Here is a 21,827-nt window from a genome sequence, read left to right on the forward strand (position 1 = left end):
TCAGAACACAAATGAAGATATTTCTGATTAAATCTGAGAGCTGTCTCACTCCTCCATAGGCTTCTCTGTTATCGAGATCCGCCATCCCAGAAGAGTTAGTAAAGACATCGTTAAAATAGTCCAAGTGACTACAGTGGCTCAACCTTAAGTTTATCAAGCGATGAGAATACTTTTTGTGCGCAAAAAACAAACAAAAATAACGACTTTATTAACTCTTCTGGGTTGTACGTCAGAACGGAGGCTCACTATTGGCCGACGCTGGTCATGTGTGTGATGCTGGCCAATAGTGAGCCTCCGTTCTGACGTACAACCCAGAAGAGCTAATAAAGCTTGATAAACTTAAGGTTGAGCCACTGTAGTCACTTGGACTATTTTAACGATGTCTTTACTAACTCTTCTGGGATGGTGGATCTCGATTACAGAGAAGCCTATGGATGAGTGAGACAGCTCTCAGATTTACTCAAATATCTTCATTTGTGTTCTGAAGATGAACGAAAGTCTTACAGGGTTGGAACAACATGAGGGAGAGTAATTACTGACAGAACTTTCATTTTCGGGTGAACTAACCCTTTAACGTCTAGATTAATAGCCCATGTGTGCTGACCAAGCGGCAACCTCCCAGTCTCTCTCTTGAAACCAACACGGAAGTGAATTAAACGGCAATTCATCGACTGGCCACTAGAGACCGGCTGCAGAAGTGAGTCAAATCTGCATCTCCTCCATGTTAAAATGCCCAACTTTACAGCAGAAAGAAACATGTTTACAGCCTGGAGCGAAAAGTGGCTTTGGTCTATACAGCTAATGTTGCCCTTCATGACGACTGTGAGGGGAGTGAATTTTTTTATAACTCATCCGTTTAAATTATATTAAGCCTTAAAGTTCTGCATAATTAAGGGCGTGTCCACTTTTGAGTGACAGGTGGATTCCCGCTGCTGTGGTCATTGGTCATCATTAGCCGTTTGTCTGCTGTCTGTTAGCCGTCACGTTACCTCAGCTCATTGTCTGACTGTTAAAATAAATAAATTCGGGAGTGACGCTGCCAAGATGGCGACGGTCGGCCACGCCCACTTTAGGCTACAAAAACGGTCTTCAGAAACCTACGGGTGACGTCACGGACACTACGCCCATATTTTTTTACAGTCTATGGTGCTGACTGAAGTAAAGACGCTCTGTTTGAGTCATTGTTCATGAAGGGCGAGTGTCGGGTCTCTCCTCTGACCCGAACGCTGTGAGATTAGCTGAGCGTTTGAGCTTTGAACAGGAGGAAACGCTCCTGATTTACTGTGGGCTCAGATTCGTGTAACCCGGGACTGACATGCTCAAATGTCTCGTGGTGGTTTTGTACATGCATGATTTTCAGAGCTCATTACGACTAAAACAATCATTTCATTAAAGCTCTCGCTGTTGGAGATGCGTTCATAATTGCATTATTCTAATGAACAGATCCCTGCTCACTCACTGCTTTCTGCAGCACTTAAAAATAGCACAGAATTATTATTTTCTTGAGCAAGTGGACATTTTAATTTAATTTAAGTGATGGGAATTTAAATTAATTTATACCACTGCACCATTGATGCATTTTAGACTCTTAATCGAGCTGTTGATTAATTAATTAGACTATTACAGCTTCATATCAGTAAAGGTGTCTGTTTTATATGGAAGCTTGTTTCCGCAGCAGAACAAAAAATAAAAAAGGTAATTGTGCCTTTGATATAAAGTCAGAATTGTGAGATATAAACTTTTTTTCTCAGAATTGCATGTTTATATCTTGCAATTCTGACTTTATATCTCGCAATTCTGACTTTATATCTCGCAATTCTGACTTTATATCACGCAATTCTGACTTTATATCACGCAATTCTGACTTTATATCTCGCAATTCTGACTTTATATCTCGCAATTCTGACTTTATATCATAATTCTGACTTTATATCACACAATTCTGACTTTATATCTCACAATTCTGACTTTATATCTCGCAATTCTGACTTTATATCTCACAATTCTGACTTTATATCACGCAATTCTGACTTTATATCTCACAATTCTGACTTTATATCTCACAATTCTGACTTTATATCTCGCAATTCTGACTTTATATCACAATTCTGACTTTATATCTTACAATTCTGACTTTATATCTCACAATTCTGACTTTATATCTCGCAATTCTGACTTTATATCTTGCAATTCTGACTTTATATCACAATTCTGACTTTATATCTTACAATTCTGACTTTATATCTTACAATTCTGACTATATCACAATTCTGACTTTATATCACAATTCTGATTTTATATCTCGCAATTCTGACTTTATATCACGCAATTCTGACTTTATATCTCACAATTCTGACTTTATATCTTACAATTCTGACTATATCACAATTCTGACTTTATATCTCGCAATTCTGATTTTATATCTCGCAATTCTGACTTTATATCTCGCAATTCTGACTTTATATCTCACAATTCTGACTTTATATCTCACAATTCTGACTTTATATCTCGCAATTCTGACTTTATATCTCACAATTCTGATTTTATATCTCGCAATTCTGACTTTATATCTCGCAATTCTGACTTTATATCTCACAATTCTGACTTTATATCTCGCAATTCTGACTTTATATCACAATTCTGACTTTATATTTCGCAATTCTGACTTTATATCTCGCAATTCTGACTTTATATCACAATTCTGACTTTATATCACGCAATTCTGACTTTATATCACAATTCTGACTTTATATCTTGCAATTCTGACTTCATATCTCGCAATTCTGACTTTATATCACGCAATTCTGACTTTTTATCACAATTCTGACTTTATATCTCGCAATTCTGACTTTATATCTTACAATTCTGACTTTATATCACAATTCTGACTTTATATCTCGCAATTCTGACTTTATATCACAATTCTGACTTTATATTTCGCAATTCTGACTTTATATCTCGCAATTCTGACTTTATATCACAATTCTGACTTTATATTTCGCAATTCTGACTTTATATCTCGCAATTCTGACTTTATATCACGCAATTCTGACTTTATATCTCACAATTCTGACTTTATATCACAATTCTGACTTTATATTTCGCAATTCTGACTTTATATCTCGCAAATCTGACTTTATAACACGCAATTCTGACTTTATATCACACAATTCTGACTTTATAACTCACAATTCTGACTTTATATCACGCAATTCTGACTTTATATCACACAATTCTGACTTTATATCACACAATTCTGACTTTATATCTCGCAATTCTGACTTTATATCACGCAATTCTGACTTTATATCACGCAATTCTGAGAAAAAAGTCAAGACAAAAATATAGCCTGTATATCGTGGCCAAATATTAAGAATTCGTTCCCTCGTTTTAGTAAATCGTGACCACGTTGTCTTAAAATCTATAAAAATGTATATAAAATTAATATACATTTACTTGAGAAGCAAACTTACTAAAGATATTAAGTCCTGTTTTATTTAAAAATCATCATTGAGAAAAAATATCTGTCAGTGGGGCAAGAAACATAAACTTAACTTCATTTTAATGCACTTTTCAGAAAACATCTTAATATCTTAAGTAATTTTGCTTCTCCAGTAAATGCATCTTGATTTAAGATTTAGATATATGTGAGTCTCGAGTCGCACGGGTTTATCTTTGGCAATAGCCAACAATACAGTGTATGGGTCAAAATTATCGATTTTTCTTTTATGCCAAAAATCATGAGGATATTAAGTAAAGATCATGTTCAATGAAGATATTTAGTAAATTTCCTACCGTAAATATATAAAACATGTTTTTCTGTGAGTGAATGCAGCACAATCGCCAACATAAATGACCAACTTTAAAGGAGATTTTCTCAATGTTTCAATTTTTTTGCATCCTCAGATTCCAGATTTACAATAGTTGTATCTCGACCAAATATTGTCCTATCCTAACAAACCACACATCAATGGAAAGCTTATTTATTCAGCATTCATATTATGTATACATCTCACTTTCAGAAAATGTACCCATGTGACTGGTTTTGTGGTCCAGGGTCACATATGTGCTGGAAAGCAAGGCAGAAATACTGAGGAAGAACATCATTTTTTTGCAGTGTTGTCAGTTATTCTTGTAGTTTTGATCTTACTGTATATTATGCTTAAGACTAGTATTTCTTTGTTTAGCATCGTATCAAAAACCTTTGGCTGGTTGCAGGTCTCAGACAGCTGGAATTATTTCTGGCATTTCCGAACGTGCTCTTGTCACGACAGTGGTCAGACGTCCCACTTCACTGCACAAAGACTTCAGCACATCTCTCTCTCTCGCTCTCTCTCTCTCTCTCTCTCTCTCTCTCTCTCTCTCTCTCTCTCTCTCTCTCTCTCTCTCTCTCTCTCTCGCTCTCTCTCTCTCTCTCTCTCTCTCTCTCTCTCTCTGGCATGCTTATCATCCGCTCTTCATTTTCCCTCTCAGCTTCTTCCCTGTAGGCCGACAGTCACTGGTGTTCATTTGACTGCAGATCCTTCCCAGAATCCTTCAGCTGTTCACTGACTCACAGGGGTCCAGCACTCGACCCAGAGAGGGTCATGGGTAATCGCCCACAGGCGTCCCGAGACACATGACCATCCGCACACATGCTGACGGAAACATGTCCGGGAAAATACAAGAAATTACACTGTGCATGAAGAAAACAAAACACGTTTAGATTTTGTTGTTGGTGTTTTTGCATTGAGATATTATTCTCATCATGATAATTCATTCCTTTGTCCTTGTCTTTAGATTCTCTTTGAAGTGCGCTGTGAAAAATGAAATGATCAATAAGTCGTGACAACATGTGTTTTTACATTGCTTTAACTCATCGAAATAAGTTAAGCAATTTATAAGTTAAGTTATACAAGATTCAACACATTCAAGTCAGTTTAATGTAATTTAAGTTGAAATGACTAACACATCCAAGTTGATTGTACTTAAAAATATAAGGCAGCAACATTTTTTTACAGTGATTAATTTTAGCATCATCAACACTGTAAAAAGATATATTTTTGGAAGTTTAAGACTATTTCAGTCTTTGCGTCAAAATTGCAAGTTTAATTCAATGGACGTTCTCAGAACTTTGAAGGCAAATGAAAACTGAAATAGTCTTAAACTTCCAAAAATATATTTTTTCAGTATCGTTAATTCAAAGTTACTTTGTCTTTAATAATGTTCTCAAAAGGTTAGCGTCATTCGTCATACGTGGAACGTTTTTTCCATTATTTAAATGTTGCTGCTTGTTTCAGAGAACATTCATAAGTAACAATTGCAAAATTTTAAAGTGGAATGTTCCCTTAGTTCATATATCCAGACAAAAATAAAAAACATTTAACTCTTTCCCCGCCATTGACAAACTTTTCCGTCAGTCCGTGTTTTCAGTGTTATACTGTAGGGGGCGCTATTACACATCTTCTGAAAGAGTTCAGATTCTCCAGCTCAAAACACAGGAGAAGAAGAAGTAGAAACAAGTGATAGAAGCGTTGCTGACACACATGTGAAATAACCAAGCGGCAACCTCCCTGGTCCTGTCCCAAATGGCACACTTCATATGCTCTTTCAGTCTTGTGGACTTACAATGGCTGCCACGTGTCCGTGAGACCAGAGAGTGTCCCATTCAATGCGCACTTCTTCCCGACAGTCAAAGCGGCATTACGTTACGAAAGTGCGGACTCGTAGGAAGCTTAGGGTGACCACGAGTGCTTAGGGTGCCATTTGGGACAGAGCCCCAGTCTCTCTCTTGAAACCAACACGGAAGTGAATTAAACGGCAATTCATCGACTGGCCACTAGAGACCGGCTGCAGAAGTGAGTCAAATCTGCATCTCCTCCATGTTAAAATGCCCAACTTTACAGCAGAAAGAAACATGTTTACAGCCTGGAGCGAAAAGTGGCTTTGGTCTATACAGCTAATTTTGCCCTTCATGACGACTGTGAGGGGGGTGAATTTTTTTATAACTCATCCTTTTAAATTATATTAAGCCTTAAAGTTCTGCATAATTAAGGGCGTGTCCACTTTTGAGTGACAGGTGGATTCCCGCTGCTGTGGTCATTGGTCATCATTAGCCGTTTGTCTGCTGTCTGTTAGCCGTCACGTTACCTCAGCTCATTGCCTGACTGTTAAAATAAATAAATTCGGGAGTGACGCTGCCAAGATGGCGACGGTCGGCCACGCCCACTTTAGGCTTCAAAAACGGTCTTCAGAAACCTACGGGTGACGTCACGGACACTACGCCCATATGTTTTTACAGTCTATGAAAATAACACGATCATCAAACATTAAACAGCATACGCTGGCGGGGAAAGAGTTAAAAAACTGTTAGCAAACTGTTAAGGAAATATGTTAGCAAAACGTTCTTAGAGTATATTTTGGATTTTTCTTTGTAATCATTTGTGAAATTTACTAGCAATTTCTGAGTGATTTTTTTATTCTTCTTCATTTAAACAGATTTTCACAAATAAACACTCAGATAGTTTCACTCTATTTTTTATGCAATATGTAATTTAAAATCTTTGTATTAATGTGTGTTTTGCGAGATTCATCTGACTCTATTCAAGCCAAAACATCTGTTCCAAAGCGTTGAGTATTAGATTTTGCTGCGATATCTGATGTTTTTCACACACTCTTTTATCTGGAAAAGAGTTGCAGCTGCTGGGCTTTCAGAGCCGCTGATGTTAAAGCCACGGTCACTCTTTCCTCTCCTCTTTCATCGCTCACACGCTTAATGGAGTTTCACACTTATGATTCATTTATGATCAACTTTGTCTTTGTTTTCAGAGAAATGAAAATAGACAAACTAGAGTCCCTGTGCAAAACTCGTCGTGTTGTGTGTCTTTGATACTGTTGCATAAAACGGTGTGAAATGAGTTACATATACGACAAAGCTTCATTCTTAGTTTTAGGGGTTTATTGAAATGCAAGAATTAGCTGTAAAATGAATGTGTGAGAGCAGCTCAGATCATCTGATGAGAAAGTTTTTGAGATCTCAGGCTTTGATTGAAGATTTGGTTTCTTGAGTTTTAGACAGTGTTGTTGATATTGGTAACTAAATCTATTAAAAAACATCTTTAATTGAAATAACATGAAAATATAAATATTAGATGAAAACATAAAAAACTGATGACAATTAGAAATGTTGTTGTGGCAACTAAGTGAACTCATTTTAAGTTGCATAAAGAACTAAAATGACAAATTAAAACTGAAATAAAATAACAATACATTAAAGCTATAGAGAAATATGTACAGATAATAATAAAATAATATAACAAAACTACTCAAATGAAAATGAAAATATAAAAGCTACTTCAAAATATTAATAAATAGTATCATATAAATAATGCTAAAATGACACTGGACACTGGTTTAAGACAAATCCTAAAAATGATATTCAATGAGGGAAAAGAATTTGATTAGATGGTAAAAATGTGATTTCATTGCAATTGATGTTTATAAAGTGAATGGGTCAGTTTTAATGTCATTTTGACTTTTAAAAACTCTATATGTAGAATTTGACTTTTAAAAGCTCTATATGTAGAATTTGACTTTTAAAAGCTCTATATGTAGAATTTGACTTTTAAAAGCTCTATATGTAGAATTTGACTTTTAAAAGCTCTATATGTAGAATTTGACTTTTAAAAGCTCTATATGTAGAATTGAGAAACCCGTGTTATAGCGCCACCGGTGGCCGTCCAGTGGAACTGCAGCTCTGACTGCTCTGTTCGCACTCATTCACCACATACTTTTACAGCGATATACTGTTAACGAACATCCCGACGCCGTCCACTGAGAGAGATGTTTAGATGAATATGTAAATATGTGCTGATCTTTCCTCTCAATAACAGAATAAACACAGAAATGAGAAAGCATCAGTTCAGAAGCATCTGATCATAGTGATGTGTGTGTTTACAGAAGATCTGAGATTCATCATGTCGACAGATGAGCTCATTAAAATCACACTGTTATGATAGTCTGATTATAAAGTATAGACTATATAGATCTGACTATGTGAGACTATAGTTTGAATGAATCCATGACACACACTAACATTACAGTATGAACGGCTCTTTCAGAATATTATCATGAACATTGTATAAGCATTCGTTCGTTTCATGTGTCGTTGAACGGAAGAGAGTCTCTCATGCTTTTCATTTTCCCGGCAAAAACGACCCGAGTTCTTCACATAAACATCAGTCTACAGGCTTTCATAGATAACATAAGGAGTCGGGGAAGATCTCGTTTTTAAGTGCAAGCTGTTCACACACTGGCGATAAAAAAGCGATTAATGCATGAAAAGTCTTAAATATTGCCCCTTTAAGCAACAGTCTTGGTTATTTAATGTCATTGCTGTCTAGGAGAAGCAATTAAGATATTAAAGCGATCTCATTAGAGATTTTTCCTCGCTGTGGGTTGTTATTTGCACATATGTGGTAACACACACACACACACACACACTGGCTTGATGGCAGCACAGAACCGCATTGGCACACAGCACAGCTGCTGGCTGGGGTTTTATGCCAGTGGACATGGAGAGACTTTGATCGTTCTGCAACTCTCTGGCACACACACACACACACTGAGGCAGTTTAGCCCTGTTTAATCAGCCTTTGATCTGCGATTGAGAGGAAACTCCTGCCCCGTTGCCCCTGCTGGGACAGTAGTGAATGTCATGCGCTCTTTTACTGTAAATCACTGTGAATCTGCACTTTGCTCCTGTATTTATCATGCATTATATTTATTAAAGCATTAAACTGACCGAGGCAATGCATGGCAATCCTTTTACCACAGTACAGCAGTGATGTAGTATTGTTAACTAAAAATATTAAAAGTCTTTTTCGGTAATCGTAATAATATATTAATTATTAGTAATTAATTATTTATATATATATATATAGATATACAGTGCTATGCATAAGTTCAGACACCCATGCTAAAGTTGACTAAAAAGAGGAATAAAAAATCATTGTCACATGTCTGTCCTGTCTTGTTTTGCACTTGGGTGTTGGTTATGTTAAGTCAGGTGCTCATGTTCATTGTTAGCCCCGCCCGTCTTGTTAGCTAGTTATTGGTTAATTTGCCCCACCTGTTGTGTTCGTTACCCTCCTTTGTTTGCTCCCCTATTTAGTCTCCTTGTGTCTGTAGTCTTGTGTGGTTACGTTGTCTATGTTTGGTGTTCTGTTCCAGTCCCAGTTCTGTTTCAGAATTTCTTGTATTTTTCCCCCTCGTGGGTATTTTTGTTATTGTGTTTTTTATTAAAGTTCTTCTTGTTTTGGCTGCATTTGAGTCCTCGGTTTTGTTTGTATCTAACGTGACAGAACGTAACCACCACCTTGAGGACTCAGCAGCATGGAGACTCACGGGCTCGTTTCGTGGGAGAGTGAGTCTTTCAGAGGAACCCATCTCGCTAAATTCAGGGGAATTCGTGGAGGACACAGGGGAGGAGATGCTAGAAGGGAGCACCAACAGTACTCTCCAGTTTGGTCGTTTCGTGACCAAGGACCGACGAGGTTCAGCCCCGAGTGTTTTTCATCGCCAGTTCCCAGGGTTCCAACGCCGGTGACCCCAACGCCGATGATCCCAGGGACTCCGAGACGCAGGAGGAGAAGAAGGACGGGTCACGTCACACCTACCCAGCCAGAGACGGTTCATGCCACGTCTGCCCAGCCAGAGACGGTTCAGGTCAGTTATGCTCAGTCAGAGACGGTTCAAGTCACGTCTGCCCAGCCAGAGACGGTTCACGTCACGTCTGCCCAGTCAGAGACTGTTCACGTCACGTCTGCCGAGCCTGTGTCTTCGGACAAGATGGCCGACGCGGAGCTGGTGTTCCCTGAGGAGATGGCCACTGGAACATTGTTGGATTATTTTTCAACGCTACGGAAGATCCTAGAAACACCCAGGAATGTTCACGTCGCATCTGCTGAGCCTATGTTTCGGGACAAGATGGCCACCGCCAAGCCTGTGTCTTCGGATAAGATGGCCGCCGTCGAGCTTGTGTCTGAACTTGAACCGGTAGTGTCTGTTCCTGAGTCGGAGCTGGGGGTGCCAGTTCCAGTGCCCGAGCCGGTGGTATCAGTTCCAGGACCCGAGCCGGTGGGGCCAGTTCCAGTGCCCGAGCCGGTGGCGTCTGGGACATTGTCAGATTACTTCGAGCGTCTGGCCAGAATCCTGGAGAGACCTTTTGGACCCACAGTGTCCGTCCCAGAGCCGGAGCCAGTGTCTGTCCCAGAGCCGGAGCCAGTGTCTGTCCCAGAGCCGGAGCCAGTGTCTGTCCCAGAGCCGGAGCCAGTGTCTGTCCCAGAGCCGGAGCCAGTGTCTGTCCCAGAGCCGGAGCCAGTGTCTGTCCCTGAGCCGGAGCCAGTGTCTGTCCCTGAGCCGGAGCCAGTGTCTGTCCCTGAGCCGGAGCCAGTGTCTGTCCCTGAGCCGGAGCCAGTGTCTGTTCCAGAGCCGGAGCCAGTGCCTGTTCCTGAGTCTCTGCCTGTGCCTGTTCCTGAGTCTCTGCCTGTGTCTGTGTCTGTTCCTGAGCCGGTGGTGTCCGTCCCTGAGCCGGAGCCAGTGTCCGTCCCTGAGCCGGAGCCAGTGTCCGTCCCTGAGCCGGAGCCAGTGTCTGTCCCTGAGCCGGAGCCAGTGTCTGTCCCTGAGCCGGAGCCAGTGTCTGTCCCTGAGCCGGAGCCAGTGTCTGTCCCTGAGCCGGAGCCAGTGTCTGTCCCTGAGCCGGAGCCAGTGTCTGTCCCTGAGCCGGAGCCAGTGTCTGTCCCTGAGCCGGAGCCAGTGTCTGTCCCTGAGCCGGAGCCAGTGTCTGTCCCTGAGCCGGAGCCAGTGTCTGTCCCTGAGCCGGAGCCAGTGTCTGTCCCAGAGCCGGAGCCAGTGTCTGTCCCAGAGCCGGAGCCAGTGTCTGTCCCAGAGCCGGAGCCAGTGTCTGTCCCAGAGCCGGAGCCAGTGTCTGTCCCAGAGCCGGAGCCAGTGTCTGTCCCAGAGCCGGAGCCAGTGTCTGTCCCAGAGCCGGAGCCAGTGTCTGTCCCAGAGCCGGAGCCAGGGTCTGTCCCAGAGCCGGAGCCAGGGTCTGTCCCAGAGCCGGAGCCAGGGTCTGTCCCAGAGCCGGAGCCAGGGTCTGTCCCAGAGCCGGTGCCAGGGTCTGTTCCAGAACCGTTGGTTCCAGATCTAGTGCCTGAGTTGGTGGTGCCAGTTCCAGTGCCTGAGACGGTGCCGCCAGTCCCTGTTCCTGAGCCGTGGCCGCCCGAGGGGTCTTCGCCGCCGTGGCCGCCCGAGGGGTCTTCGCCGCCGTGGCCGCCCGAGGGGTCTTCGCCGCCGTGGCCGCCCGAGGGGTCTTCGCCGCCCTGGCCGCCCAAGGGAAGGTCTCCACCCTGGCCCTCCCATGGACAGTTTGTTCCTCTTGTCTCACCCTGGTCTGTCCCTCCCGTCCCGCCCTGGTCTGTCCCTCCCGTCCCGCCCTGGTCTGTCCCTCCCGTCCCGGGTCTGTCCCCCCCGTCCCGCCCTGGTCTGTCCCCCCCGTCCCGCCCTGGTCTGTCCCCCAGTTCTAGTGGAGTGTCTGGAAGCCACTCCTTAAGGAGGGGGTTATGTCACATGTCTGTCCTGTCTTGTTTTGCACTTGGGTGTTGGTTATGTTAAGTCAGGTGCTCATGTTCATTGTTAGCCCCGCCCGTCTTGTTAGCTAGTTATTGGTTAATTTGCCCCACCTGTTGTGTTCGTTACCCTCCTTTGTTTGCTCCCCTATTTAGTCTCCTTGTGTCTGTAGTCTTGTGTGGTTACGTTGTCTATGTTTGGTGTTCTGTTCCAGTCCCAGTTCTGTTTCAGAATTTCTTGTATTTTTCCCCCTCGTGGGTATTTTTGTTATTGTGTTTTTTATTAAAGTTCTTCTTGTTTTGGCTGCATTTGAGTCCTCGGTTTTGTTTGTATCTAACGTGACAATCATCTTTTGGAAATTGAACTTAATGCCTTAATTTAAAAAATTAGGAAAAATCCAACCTTTAAGGACACCAATTTTCTTTGTGAATGAATAATGTATCGTAAATAAATAAATGTTCTTCCTTAAAATACAGGGTGCATAAGTGAGTACACCCCTATGTTAAATTCCCATAGAGGCAGGCAGATTTTTATTTTTAAAGGCCAGTTACTTCATGGATCCAGGATACTATGCATCCTGATAAAGTTCCCTTGGCCTCTGGAATTAAAATAGCCCCACATCATCACATAGCCTTCACCATACCTAGAGATTGGCATGGAGTACTTTCCATAAGATCATCTCTCAATGCAAATCAAACCAGCTATTAGGCTAACTGAAATAAAACCATATCTTAATAATTAAAAAAGCTATATAGAAATGTAAAAAAAAACTTAACTAACTAAACTAAACTCTACTAAACCTTAAACTAAAACTTAAATAAAACTGGAAATTATAAAAAAAAAATTAAAGCTAATTTAAAAAATTAATAAATACTGTAATAGTATATACATAATAATAAATAAAATATAGATGAAAAACAAATAAAAAAGGTAATATTACGATAACAAATTTAAAAGGGAATTAAAATAACAATAATGACAATTAATTAATTCTGTATTGAAATGTTAAACATATTTTAAAAAATTCTAAAAATAAAAGCTAATTTAAAATAATGATAAATGCTGCAATAGTATATAAATAATTCTAAATTAATTTATAATAACAAATAAAATAAAATGTAGATGAAAAACTAATTAAACAAGGTAAATTTACCATAATGAAAAATAGTAACATTTAAAAATTAAATGAAACAATATAAAAATTACTACAATTTAAAAAGGTGATAATTTACTATAACAATGAATTAATTCTATATATAAATGTTTAATATATACGTGTATATATATATGTATATATATATTTTTTTATTATAAACTAATTCAAAATAATTATAAATACTGTAATAGCATATAAATAATTTTAAAGTTATTATACTAAAGGGCTCTAATATTGACTGAACTTCCTGTTACAAAATGAAATATGTCAACAGAAACAAAATTAGCATTTTCTGTCTTTATTTTGGCTAAATAATTGGACTGATCTGGCCACATGTGTGTTTGTGTGGCAGCGATCTCACTCTCTGACAGGTTTATCTGCCTGGACTCCTGAAGAGCGTCCCTGAGCGCCGTCACCGTGGCAGAGCCGTTGCCTTGGAGAGAGTCAGCTCTGTTCCTCTTTATGATCCTCTTCCTGTTGGAGGAGAAGTGAACGGAGAGGCAGTGTTGACAGAAGCACTCGTCTCATATATGCAGGGCTGATCCGGCTGTGGCTTCCTCACACACACATTCATTTGTGTATTTAGTCACGTAATCACACTTTTCTTTGTTCACGTATGGCTCTGGATTAAATGAGATTCATTTCATTCCTTACAATCATCTTTACGTCTCATATTCAGACTTTTGACGCATTTTATTTGGGGGCCAAGAACTGCCACTTGTTTGATTGTTTGTTTGTATTGGTTTTTATTTTTTTTTTGTGAGCTGGCACACACATCAGAAGATTAAAAAAAAATTTAAGTTCCAAATTATCTGTCAAAAAAAAAAGTACTGATATAGTGAAATATTGTATAATATTTGAATTATTATATAGAAATATGAAATAATTTTTCTAAATTTGCTGTTCTTTATTTCATGTTATTGAATATGGCAATGTTAATGTTTTTGGTATTGGCGGACTAGATCTGCTATGCTGCTGATTATTATTGATACCGATTATTGATGCTGATGCTGATTTTGATGCTGATGCTGATTATTGATGCTGATGCTGATTATTGATGCTGATGCTGATTATTGATGCTGATGCTGATGCTGATTTTGATGCTGATGCTGATTATTGATGCTGATGCTGATTATTGATGCTGATGCTGATGCTGATTATTGATGCTGATGCTGATTATTGCTGCTGATGCTGATTATTGATGCTGATGCTGATGCTGATTATTGATGCTGATGCTGATTATTGATGCTGATGCTGATGCTGATTATTGATGCTGATGCTGATGCTGATTATTGCTGCTGATGCTGATTATTGATGCTGATGCTGATGCTGATTATTGCTGCTGATGCTGATTATTGATGCTGATGCTGATGCTGATTATTGCTGCTGATGCTGATTATTGCTGCTGATGCTGATTATTGCTGCTGATGCTGATTATTGATGCTGATGCTGATTATTGATGCTGATGCTGATGCTGATTATTGATGCTGATGCTGATTATTGATGCTGATGCTGATTATTGATGCTGATGCTGATGCTGATTATTGATGCTGATGCTGATTATTGATGCTGCATAAATAGACACATGAATCCCGCAGCAGATCTTGGCAGGTGGAGCTGGGGAGGTGGAGGCGTTCACTTTCTTTCTTTCGGTGTAACTCACAGCATGTATCTCTTGTGTCCTCAGTCTAGCGCTGCATCCGGATAAGATCCAGGTGGCCACAGGTCAGGTTGGGAAGGATCCGTATATCTGTGTGTGGGACTCTTACACACTGACGACGGTGTCCATCCTGAGAGACGTTCACACACACGGTGTGGCTTGTCTGGCCTTCGACGCTGACGGACAGGTGAGACAAAACACTTCTGAATCCGTTCATATAAGGAGCTTTCGCACCGGAGAAACCTTTTCATAGTTCCTAGAACTATTGGTGGAAGTTCCCGGTTATCGGCTCGTTCGCACCGCAGGAGGAAACGATTTTAGTTCTAGGAGGAACTACTTTACTCCTACTTCAGAGTCGGTCTAAACCAGCGCTATAGGAACTATCCGTAACGCTAGTGTTCGCTGATTGGCCGAACACACGTGAAACACCAGCACACGCCATTTTTAAAAAGGCTGTGTAAACACACAGATTATAGCCTATATATTTACTCCACAAACTAACTCTACGAACATGTAAAACAGTGATAGATGGACCCTTTTACACTGAGGAGAAAATCCAACGCAGCTTTGAGGAGACCAAGAGAAACATGATCATGTATTTCTGCTCAGCAATACTGGACATCAACACACGCCATACGCTAATAACTCTTCATTACTGTCTACTTTATATGTATAACAGTTCTATCTAATAATGTGTTAGACAGGAGTGTTAGACAGATCGTAACTAATGAACACAGAGCTGGCTGGCGTTCTCAGCGCCGTCAAAATAAAAGTCACAACAACAAGCGGCTTACGTCACTTCAGAGTTCCTCCGAATGCAACCAGGAAAACGTTCCTTGGGGAACCATTAGTTCTCAGGGAACCAGCATGATGGCTATTTCCTAGAACTACCCGGTGTGAAAGCCCCTATAATGACTCTCTGGAATACTTGATTCTGATTGGTCAGGTGTGGCATTCTCAAATATTTTTGTATAATGAGACTAACATAATCATTGACCAGTTGAACATGTTTTTGTCATATTTAGTAACTGCTTCTAACTGCTTATTTTCTCCTGTCATTTGTATTTGAATAATCAGCGTTTAGCTTCGGTGGGGCTTGATGCCAAAAACACGGTGTGCGTCTGGGACTGGAAAAAAGGGCGTGTCTTAGCCACCGCCACGGGACATTCTGATAGGGTAAGACAGAACGCACTGACCTTCGGTGCCGATATCAGTCCAGCATTTCATTTATAATGCCAGAAAGATCTAGTGCACAAAGTTTAAAAAGCGCATATGGTTCACACATGGTATGACTGTTTCCATAGCAACAGATGCAACACCTCAGTGATGTGAATGGATAACTGTTAAGAGCGTTATGAATAACTTATTGTGTTATGTTTCAATACAGAGGAGCATTTCAATGCATGAACTGACAGATAGAGTATGTTTTCTAATCTGAAACACACACACACACACACACACACACACACACACAGGCTGAAGGCACAGCTGAGATGACAGAAAAGCTTAGTGAAGATCCACAGACACCAGAAAACTCCCTAAGGTGCCATTAAAACCCTGCAGCTCTGTGTGTGAGTGTGTGTGTGTGTGTGTGTGTGTGTGTGTGTGTGTGTGTGTGTGTGTGTGTGTGTGTGTGTGTGTGTGTGTGTGTGTGTGTGTGTGTGTGTGTGTGTGTGTGTGTGTCTCTGCTGTTCCAGCTCAACAACTGCACTGGCACGACTGCCAAAATCTAAACTGCCGATGGAATATAAAAGCAATTTGTAATTTATATATTTTGCATTTCACATTTATGCATTTGGCTGATGCTTTTATGCAGAGCCACTTACATTGCATTCAAGGTATACAGTATATCAGTTCATGCATTCCCTGCCTGGGATTTAAACACATGAAGCTCTACGGTTTGAGCAACAGGATTGCTTATGTTTATTTGCAGATAATAAATGCCAATAATAAAGAAATCAGACTGTTTGAAAGATAAATGATGAGCATTGTTCTTATTGCATTTGTACATTAATCCTTTACATTTAAATGTATGCATTTGACAGATGCTTTTATCTAAAGCAACTTGCATTGCATTCAATTTGTATAATTTATCAGACTATTTGAAATATAATTGCATAGTTTATTATTGAATAATCATGTTGATTAAAAGGCTTCATGTATTGTTGTAATTAAATGGTTAAATTATAGGCTAATTAGCGAGCTTGACTATAATTATTGCTCATACTTATGGTTAGGGATTTTTCAAAACCTTCATACAATACCTAGTGCATCATTGTTTGTGTATTATGCATTCAAGCTGTACAATTTATCAGTATAATAGTGAAGGAATCAGACTATCTAAAAGAAAAATGCATAGTTTAAAATTAAGGACAGAAGAAAAATAAAGGTGATAAAAGGCTTCATGCATTGTTCTTATTGTAAATTGTTAAATTATTAGCGAATTAGCAAGCATCACTGTAATTATTGCTCATGCTAATGGTTAGGGATTTTTCAAAAACGTCATGCACTACCTAGTACATGTTTGTTTGTGCATTGATTATGATTATTCTGTGTGATCAAGTTTGGTGCTAATGTTGTGGAGGTGTTGACGTGTTTATTCCACCTCTTTGTGCTGCGGTTTCAGATCTTTGATATTTCCTGGGACCCGTTTGTGCTGCACAGGCTGGTGAGCTGCGGAGTCAAGCACATTAAAGTGAGTCTAACCCCTGAGACAAGTTCATTCCAACCCAAGATGATTCCTGCGCTCTCGGAAAGAAATAAATGAGGCATCAGCGGAAAGATGCTGTAATTTATTCGTTATTTCCTTTGTTGTTTTTGTCTTTACTGCAGATGCAATGTTTTTCATAGACATCAAAAAATGCATTAACATACTGAAAAACTTAAGGAGTACTCTCAAAAGTGAAAATTCTGTCAAATTTAGTACTCTGCACTATATTTTAAAGAGGTCATATTGTGCTCTAGGCTCTACTAGAACAGGTTTTCCTGCTTGAATGTTGATTATTCTCCTCATATTCTCCATTGTTGCGGCTCCTCTCTTCCCAGTCTGTCAGTAACGCTCTGTTTACTTCCTGTCTCTATGAAGCCCCTCCTTCTGAAAAGCACACTGTGCTCTGATTGGTCGGTTGGAGCAGTGTGTTATGATTGGTCGAGTGCTTCGAGTGTGTTTGGGAAATGCCCCGCCCCTTATCATAACCGCCAGTTTAACACACTACTAACTCAACCAGGCCCCGCCCCTTTATTCTGCGTATGAATTATTATAATGAGGAATATTATGACGTGTTCGTTCCCGGAAGAAACTCAAGACTACAATGGAGGCGTTTCAGAAGTTCAGAAAGACTGACACTGATATAGAGAAGAACTGGAGCTTTTTCATGATCAAACAGCAACATTACACACTAAATACAGATTAACATGTAACTTTAAGGCTTGATATGGTGATTAAAAGTTGTTTTTCAGAGGATCATTATTCTTTTGTCTCATAGTTTTGGACATTATGTGGCAATGCATTGACACCAAAACGAGGGATTTTTGGAAAGACGGGGGACCTGCAAACTATCCTGTGCTTGGCAACGGCGAAAGATGAAGTGACATATTCAGGAGCTCTTAACGGAGACATTTACGTGTGGAAAGGACTGAATCTGACGCGAACCATACAGGCAGCGCACGGAGTGAGTGAATCTCTTCACACATCACACACCATCTCTCCCACCATATACACACCAGATGTCAGCTATATGATCGTTCACTGCGGTCAGATGGTCAATGGTCGTTTGTGTCCTGCACCTGCCACATTAGTGAATCCAGCTGCATAAACATTAGTGAAATCAGCAACATTAGTGAAATCAGCTGCATACACATTAGTGAAATCAGCAACATTAGTGAAATCAGCTGCATAAGCATTAGTGAAATCAGCAACATTAGTGAAATCAGCAGCATAAACATTAGTGAAATCAGCAGCATAAACATTAGTGAAATCAGCAACATTAGTGAAATCAGCAACATTAGTGAATTCAGCTGCATAAACATTAGTGAATTCAGCTGCATAAACCGTGAAATCAGCAACATTAGTGAAATCAGCAACATAAACATTAGTGAAATCAGCAACATTAGTGAATTCAGCAACATAAACATTAGTGAAATAGTGAAATCAGCAACATTACTGAAATCAGCAACATAAACATCAGTGAAATCAGGAATATTAGTGAAATCAGCAACATAAACCGTGAAATCAACAACATAAACATTAGTGAATGCAGCAGCATAAACATTAGTGAAATCAGCAACATTAGTGAATGCAGCAGCATAAACATTAGTGAAATCAGCAACATTAGTGAAATCAGCAGCATAAACATTAGTGAAATCAGCAGCATAAACATTAGTGAAATCAGCAACATTAGTGAAGTCAGCAGCATAAACATTAGTGAAATCAGCAACATTAGTGAAATCAGCAGCATAAACATTAGTGAAATCAGCAACATTAGTGAAATCAGCAACATTAGTGAAGTCAGCAGCATAAACATTAGTGAAATCAGCAACATTAGTGAAATCAGCAGCATAAACATTAGTGAAATCAGCAGCATAAACATTAGTGAAATCAACAACATAAACATTAGTGAAAGCAGCAACATAAACATTAGTGAATGCAGCAGCATAAACATTAGTGAAATCAGCAACATTAGTGAATGCAGCAGCATAAACATTAGTGAAATCAGCAACATTAGTGAAATCAGCAGCATAAACATTAGTGAAATCAGCAGCATAAACATTAGTGAAATCAGCAACATTAGTGAAGTCAGCAGCATAAACATTAGTGAAATCAGCAACATTAGTGAAGTCAGCAGCATAAACATTAGTGAAATCAGCAACATTAGTGAAGTCAGCAGCATAAACATTAGTGAAATCAGCAACATAAACATAAGTGTAATCAGCAACGTTAGTGAAATCAGTAACATAAACATTAGTGAAATCAGCATTAGTGAAATCAGCAACATTAGTGAAATCAGCAGCAAACATTAGTGAAATCAGCTACATTAGTGAATGCAGCAGCATAAACATTAGTGAAAGCAGCAACATAAACAGTGAATGCAGCAGCATAAACATTAGTGAAATCAGCAACATTAGTGAATGCAGCAGCATAAACATTAGCGAAATCAGCAACATTAGTGAAATCAGCAACATTAGTGAATGCAACAACATAAACATAAGTGAAGACGGGAACATAAGTGAAATCAGCATCAACGCATGTCGACGGTTCAGACCTGTTTGTAAACTCTTCTTGTTTCTCAGGCTGGGATCTTCAGCATGCATTCGTGTGAAGAAGGCTTCGCCACCGGTGGGCGTGATGGATGTGTGAGGCTGTGGGATGTGGATTTCAAACCCATCACCAAGATCGACCTCAGGGAGGCAGAACAGGGTTATAAAGGTAAAAACATCACTTTAAAGCAAACATATCATGGATTGTGAAGTAGTTTAAAGGATTAGTTCACTTCAGAATAAAAAAATATATATTTTAAATTATAAACAATTCTTTCTTCAGTGGAAAAGAAATGAAGGTTTTTGAGAAAAAAAACGTTCCAGTATATTTCTCCATATAGTGACTTCAATGGGGTCCAACGGATTGAAGGTCCAGATGTGAGTTTCAGTGCAGCTTCAAAGTCTCGACACGATCCAGCCGAGGAATAAGAGTCTCATCTAGACAAACCAGCGGACATTTTAGAACTAAATAAACATTTATATACTTTTTAACCACAGATGCTGGTCTTGCTCTAGCTGTGATGCGACACACATTACGTAATCTCATTGAAAGATGATTCTGTTTTTAATGGTTTAATACATTTTAATAATCAAAAAGGATGTTTAATCAATTGAATTCATAAAACTTTAAGAATTTAATAGTTTATTAAATTTTAGCAATACTATTTTTAAAATTTTTTAAATTTTTGCAATACTAGTGCCCTTTTTTCTGAAGTTTTAATGATGATTTAATACAAATTTATTATCAAAAACAATGGTAATCAAATGACTGCTAATTTATCAATTTAATTGATTTTTAATAAAAAATTAAAGTAATTAAAACTTTCATTTTTGGCAAACAAATTGCTGCACAACAGAGGTTTACTGTTTAACAACTGTGATATTCCTTAAAAAATAATGTTTTCATAAAGGGTATTGTTATTATTATTATAAGTTAAACCAAACTTTTATTTTGATGGGTTATTGTAAAGACCTGTGAGATTCTGTGCTTTAATATTCACACATTCACCCTACTGTTCATCTACTAATGCAAATTTGCCCAAATTCCGTGACATTCTGCGTCATTCCTGGATTCTGTGATTCCGTTTGTGAGAATCATGGGGTTTCATGCAACAAACCACAAATGCATCTTCCATAATTGACCATTTTTCAAGGAAATTGCATTCAGTGATCTAGATTACAAATGCAATATCTGATCAATAAAGCAGACGGTTTTAAACAGGAAGAGATTGATTTGACTCCATATGGGAAAGCCAGTCTATAAGGGATGCAGTCACCATGGAAACATCGCCTGCGCTTATACGGCCCGAGTGACAGTGTTTTCAGTGGATGTAAGTCTTGTAGTAATGAAGCCGTCACCGGTTTCCCAGCAGAACACTGTCAGATAATTGGGTGGGATAACAAACGATCAGGTCTGGTCAGTCTGAAACCAAAATCTCTGCAGATTTAACAAACCTCGCCTAATGCTTCCTGCAGGAAAGAACGTTTCTTCATATGCTTCATATAAAGTTTAGCTGAGAGTCTGAGAGAAACACAGCCCAGTAATCTCACATCCCACAATCACAGCCTGAGATCTCCACATGAACTTAAGCATTCTCATCTCTCCACATTCATTTCATATATTTATATACTCTCACTAGACGATGACTATTGACTCGTTTGGGTCTGTTTTAGTTTAAACACGTCCAGTATAGACATAGTTCTCCCAAAGTGTGAATCGAAGGCAAACGATCCATGCTGAGTTTGTTTATTTGACATTTTGCTGGCTTGTCCAATTTAGACTTTGGATATGGCATGTTTTTGAGTTATTCAGCCGTATCGCTTGAGTTTCGGGGGTTTTACACTCAGTTAACGAGCCAATTAAATTCTGCCCTGCTGAAAACACCAGCAAACCACCTTTGAGTGTGAAGCTTGTATTTTCTGCTTATATTAATCGCACCATGAAAAAAATAATTTGAGTTGTAAGGGTTTTTTTCTCGGTGGATAAACTTCTGGTTTGCTGTTAGTGGTTTCAATTCTGTGTTTTTCTTTGTCAACAATCTCTATTTTTTCTCCTTAGTAAAAGGTTGATTTGATGCAGAAAATTTATCAGATGCAAACTTATTGAAAATAATTTAAATAATTTAAAATGACTTTTAATAAATCCTA

The 21,827-nt window shown here is 39.3% G+C and overlaps 1 protein-coding gene across 1 annotated transcript in view; it reads left to right on the top strand.

The window, feature by feature from the left end:
- Nucleotides 1-21,827, top strand: part of eml6 (EMAP like 6) — a gene marked incomplete at its 5' end in the record, with an annotated part of 71,431 nt that overhangs the window by 6,745 nt on the left and 42,859 nt on the right. Inside the window, 5 exons of the mRNA XM_081358346.1 lie at nt 14,451-14,610; nt 15,501-15,599; nt 17,050-17,118; nt 17,909-18,094; nt 19,713-19,848. Of these exons, the coding sequence (XP_081214472.1) occupies nt 14,451-14,610; nt 15,501-15,599; nt 17,050-17,118; nt 17,909-18,094; nt 19,713-19,848 (650 nt within the window). The remainder of the gene's footprint in view (nt 1-14,450; nt 14,611-15,500; nt 15,600-17,049; nt 17,119-17,908; nt 18,095-19,712; nt 19,849-21,827) is intronic.

Source organism: Scardinius erythrophthalmus (genome assembly GCF_964197995.2).
Source record: "Scardinius erythrophthalmus genome assembly, chromosome: 25".
Taxonomy (NCBI): domain Eukaryota; kingdom Metazoa; phylum Chordata; class Actinopteri; order Cypriniformes; family Leuciscidae; genus Scardinius; species Scardinius erythrophthalmus.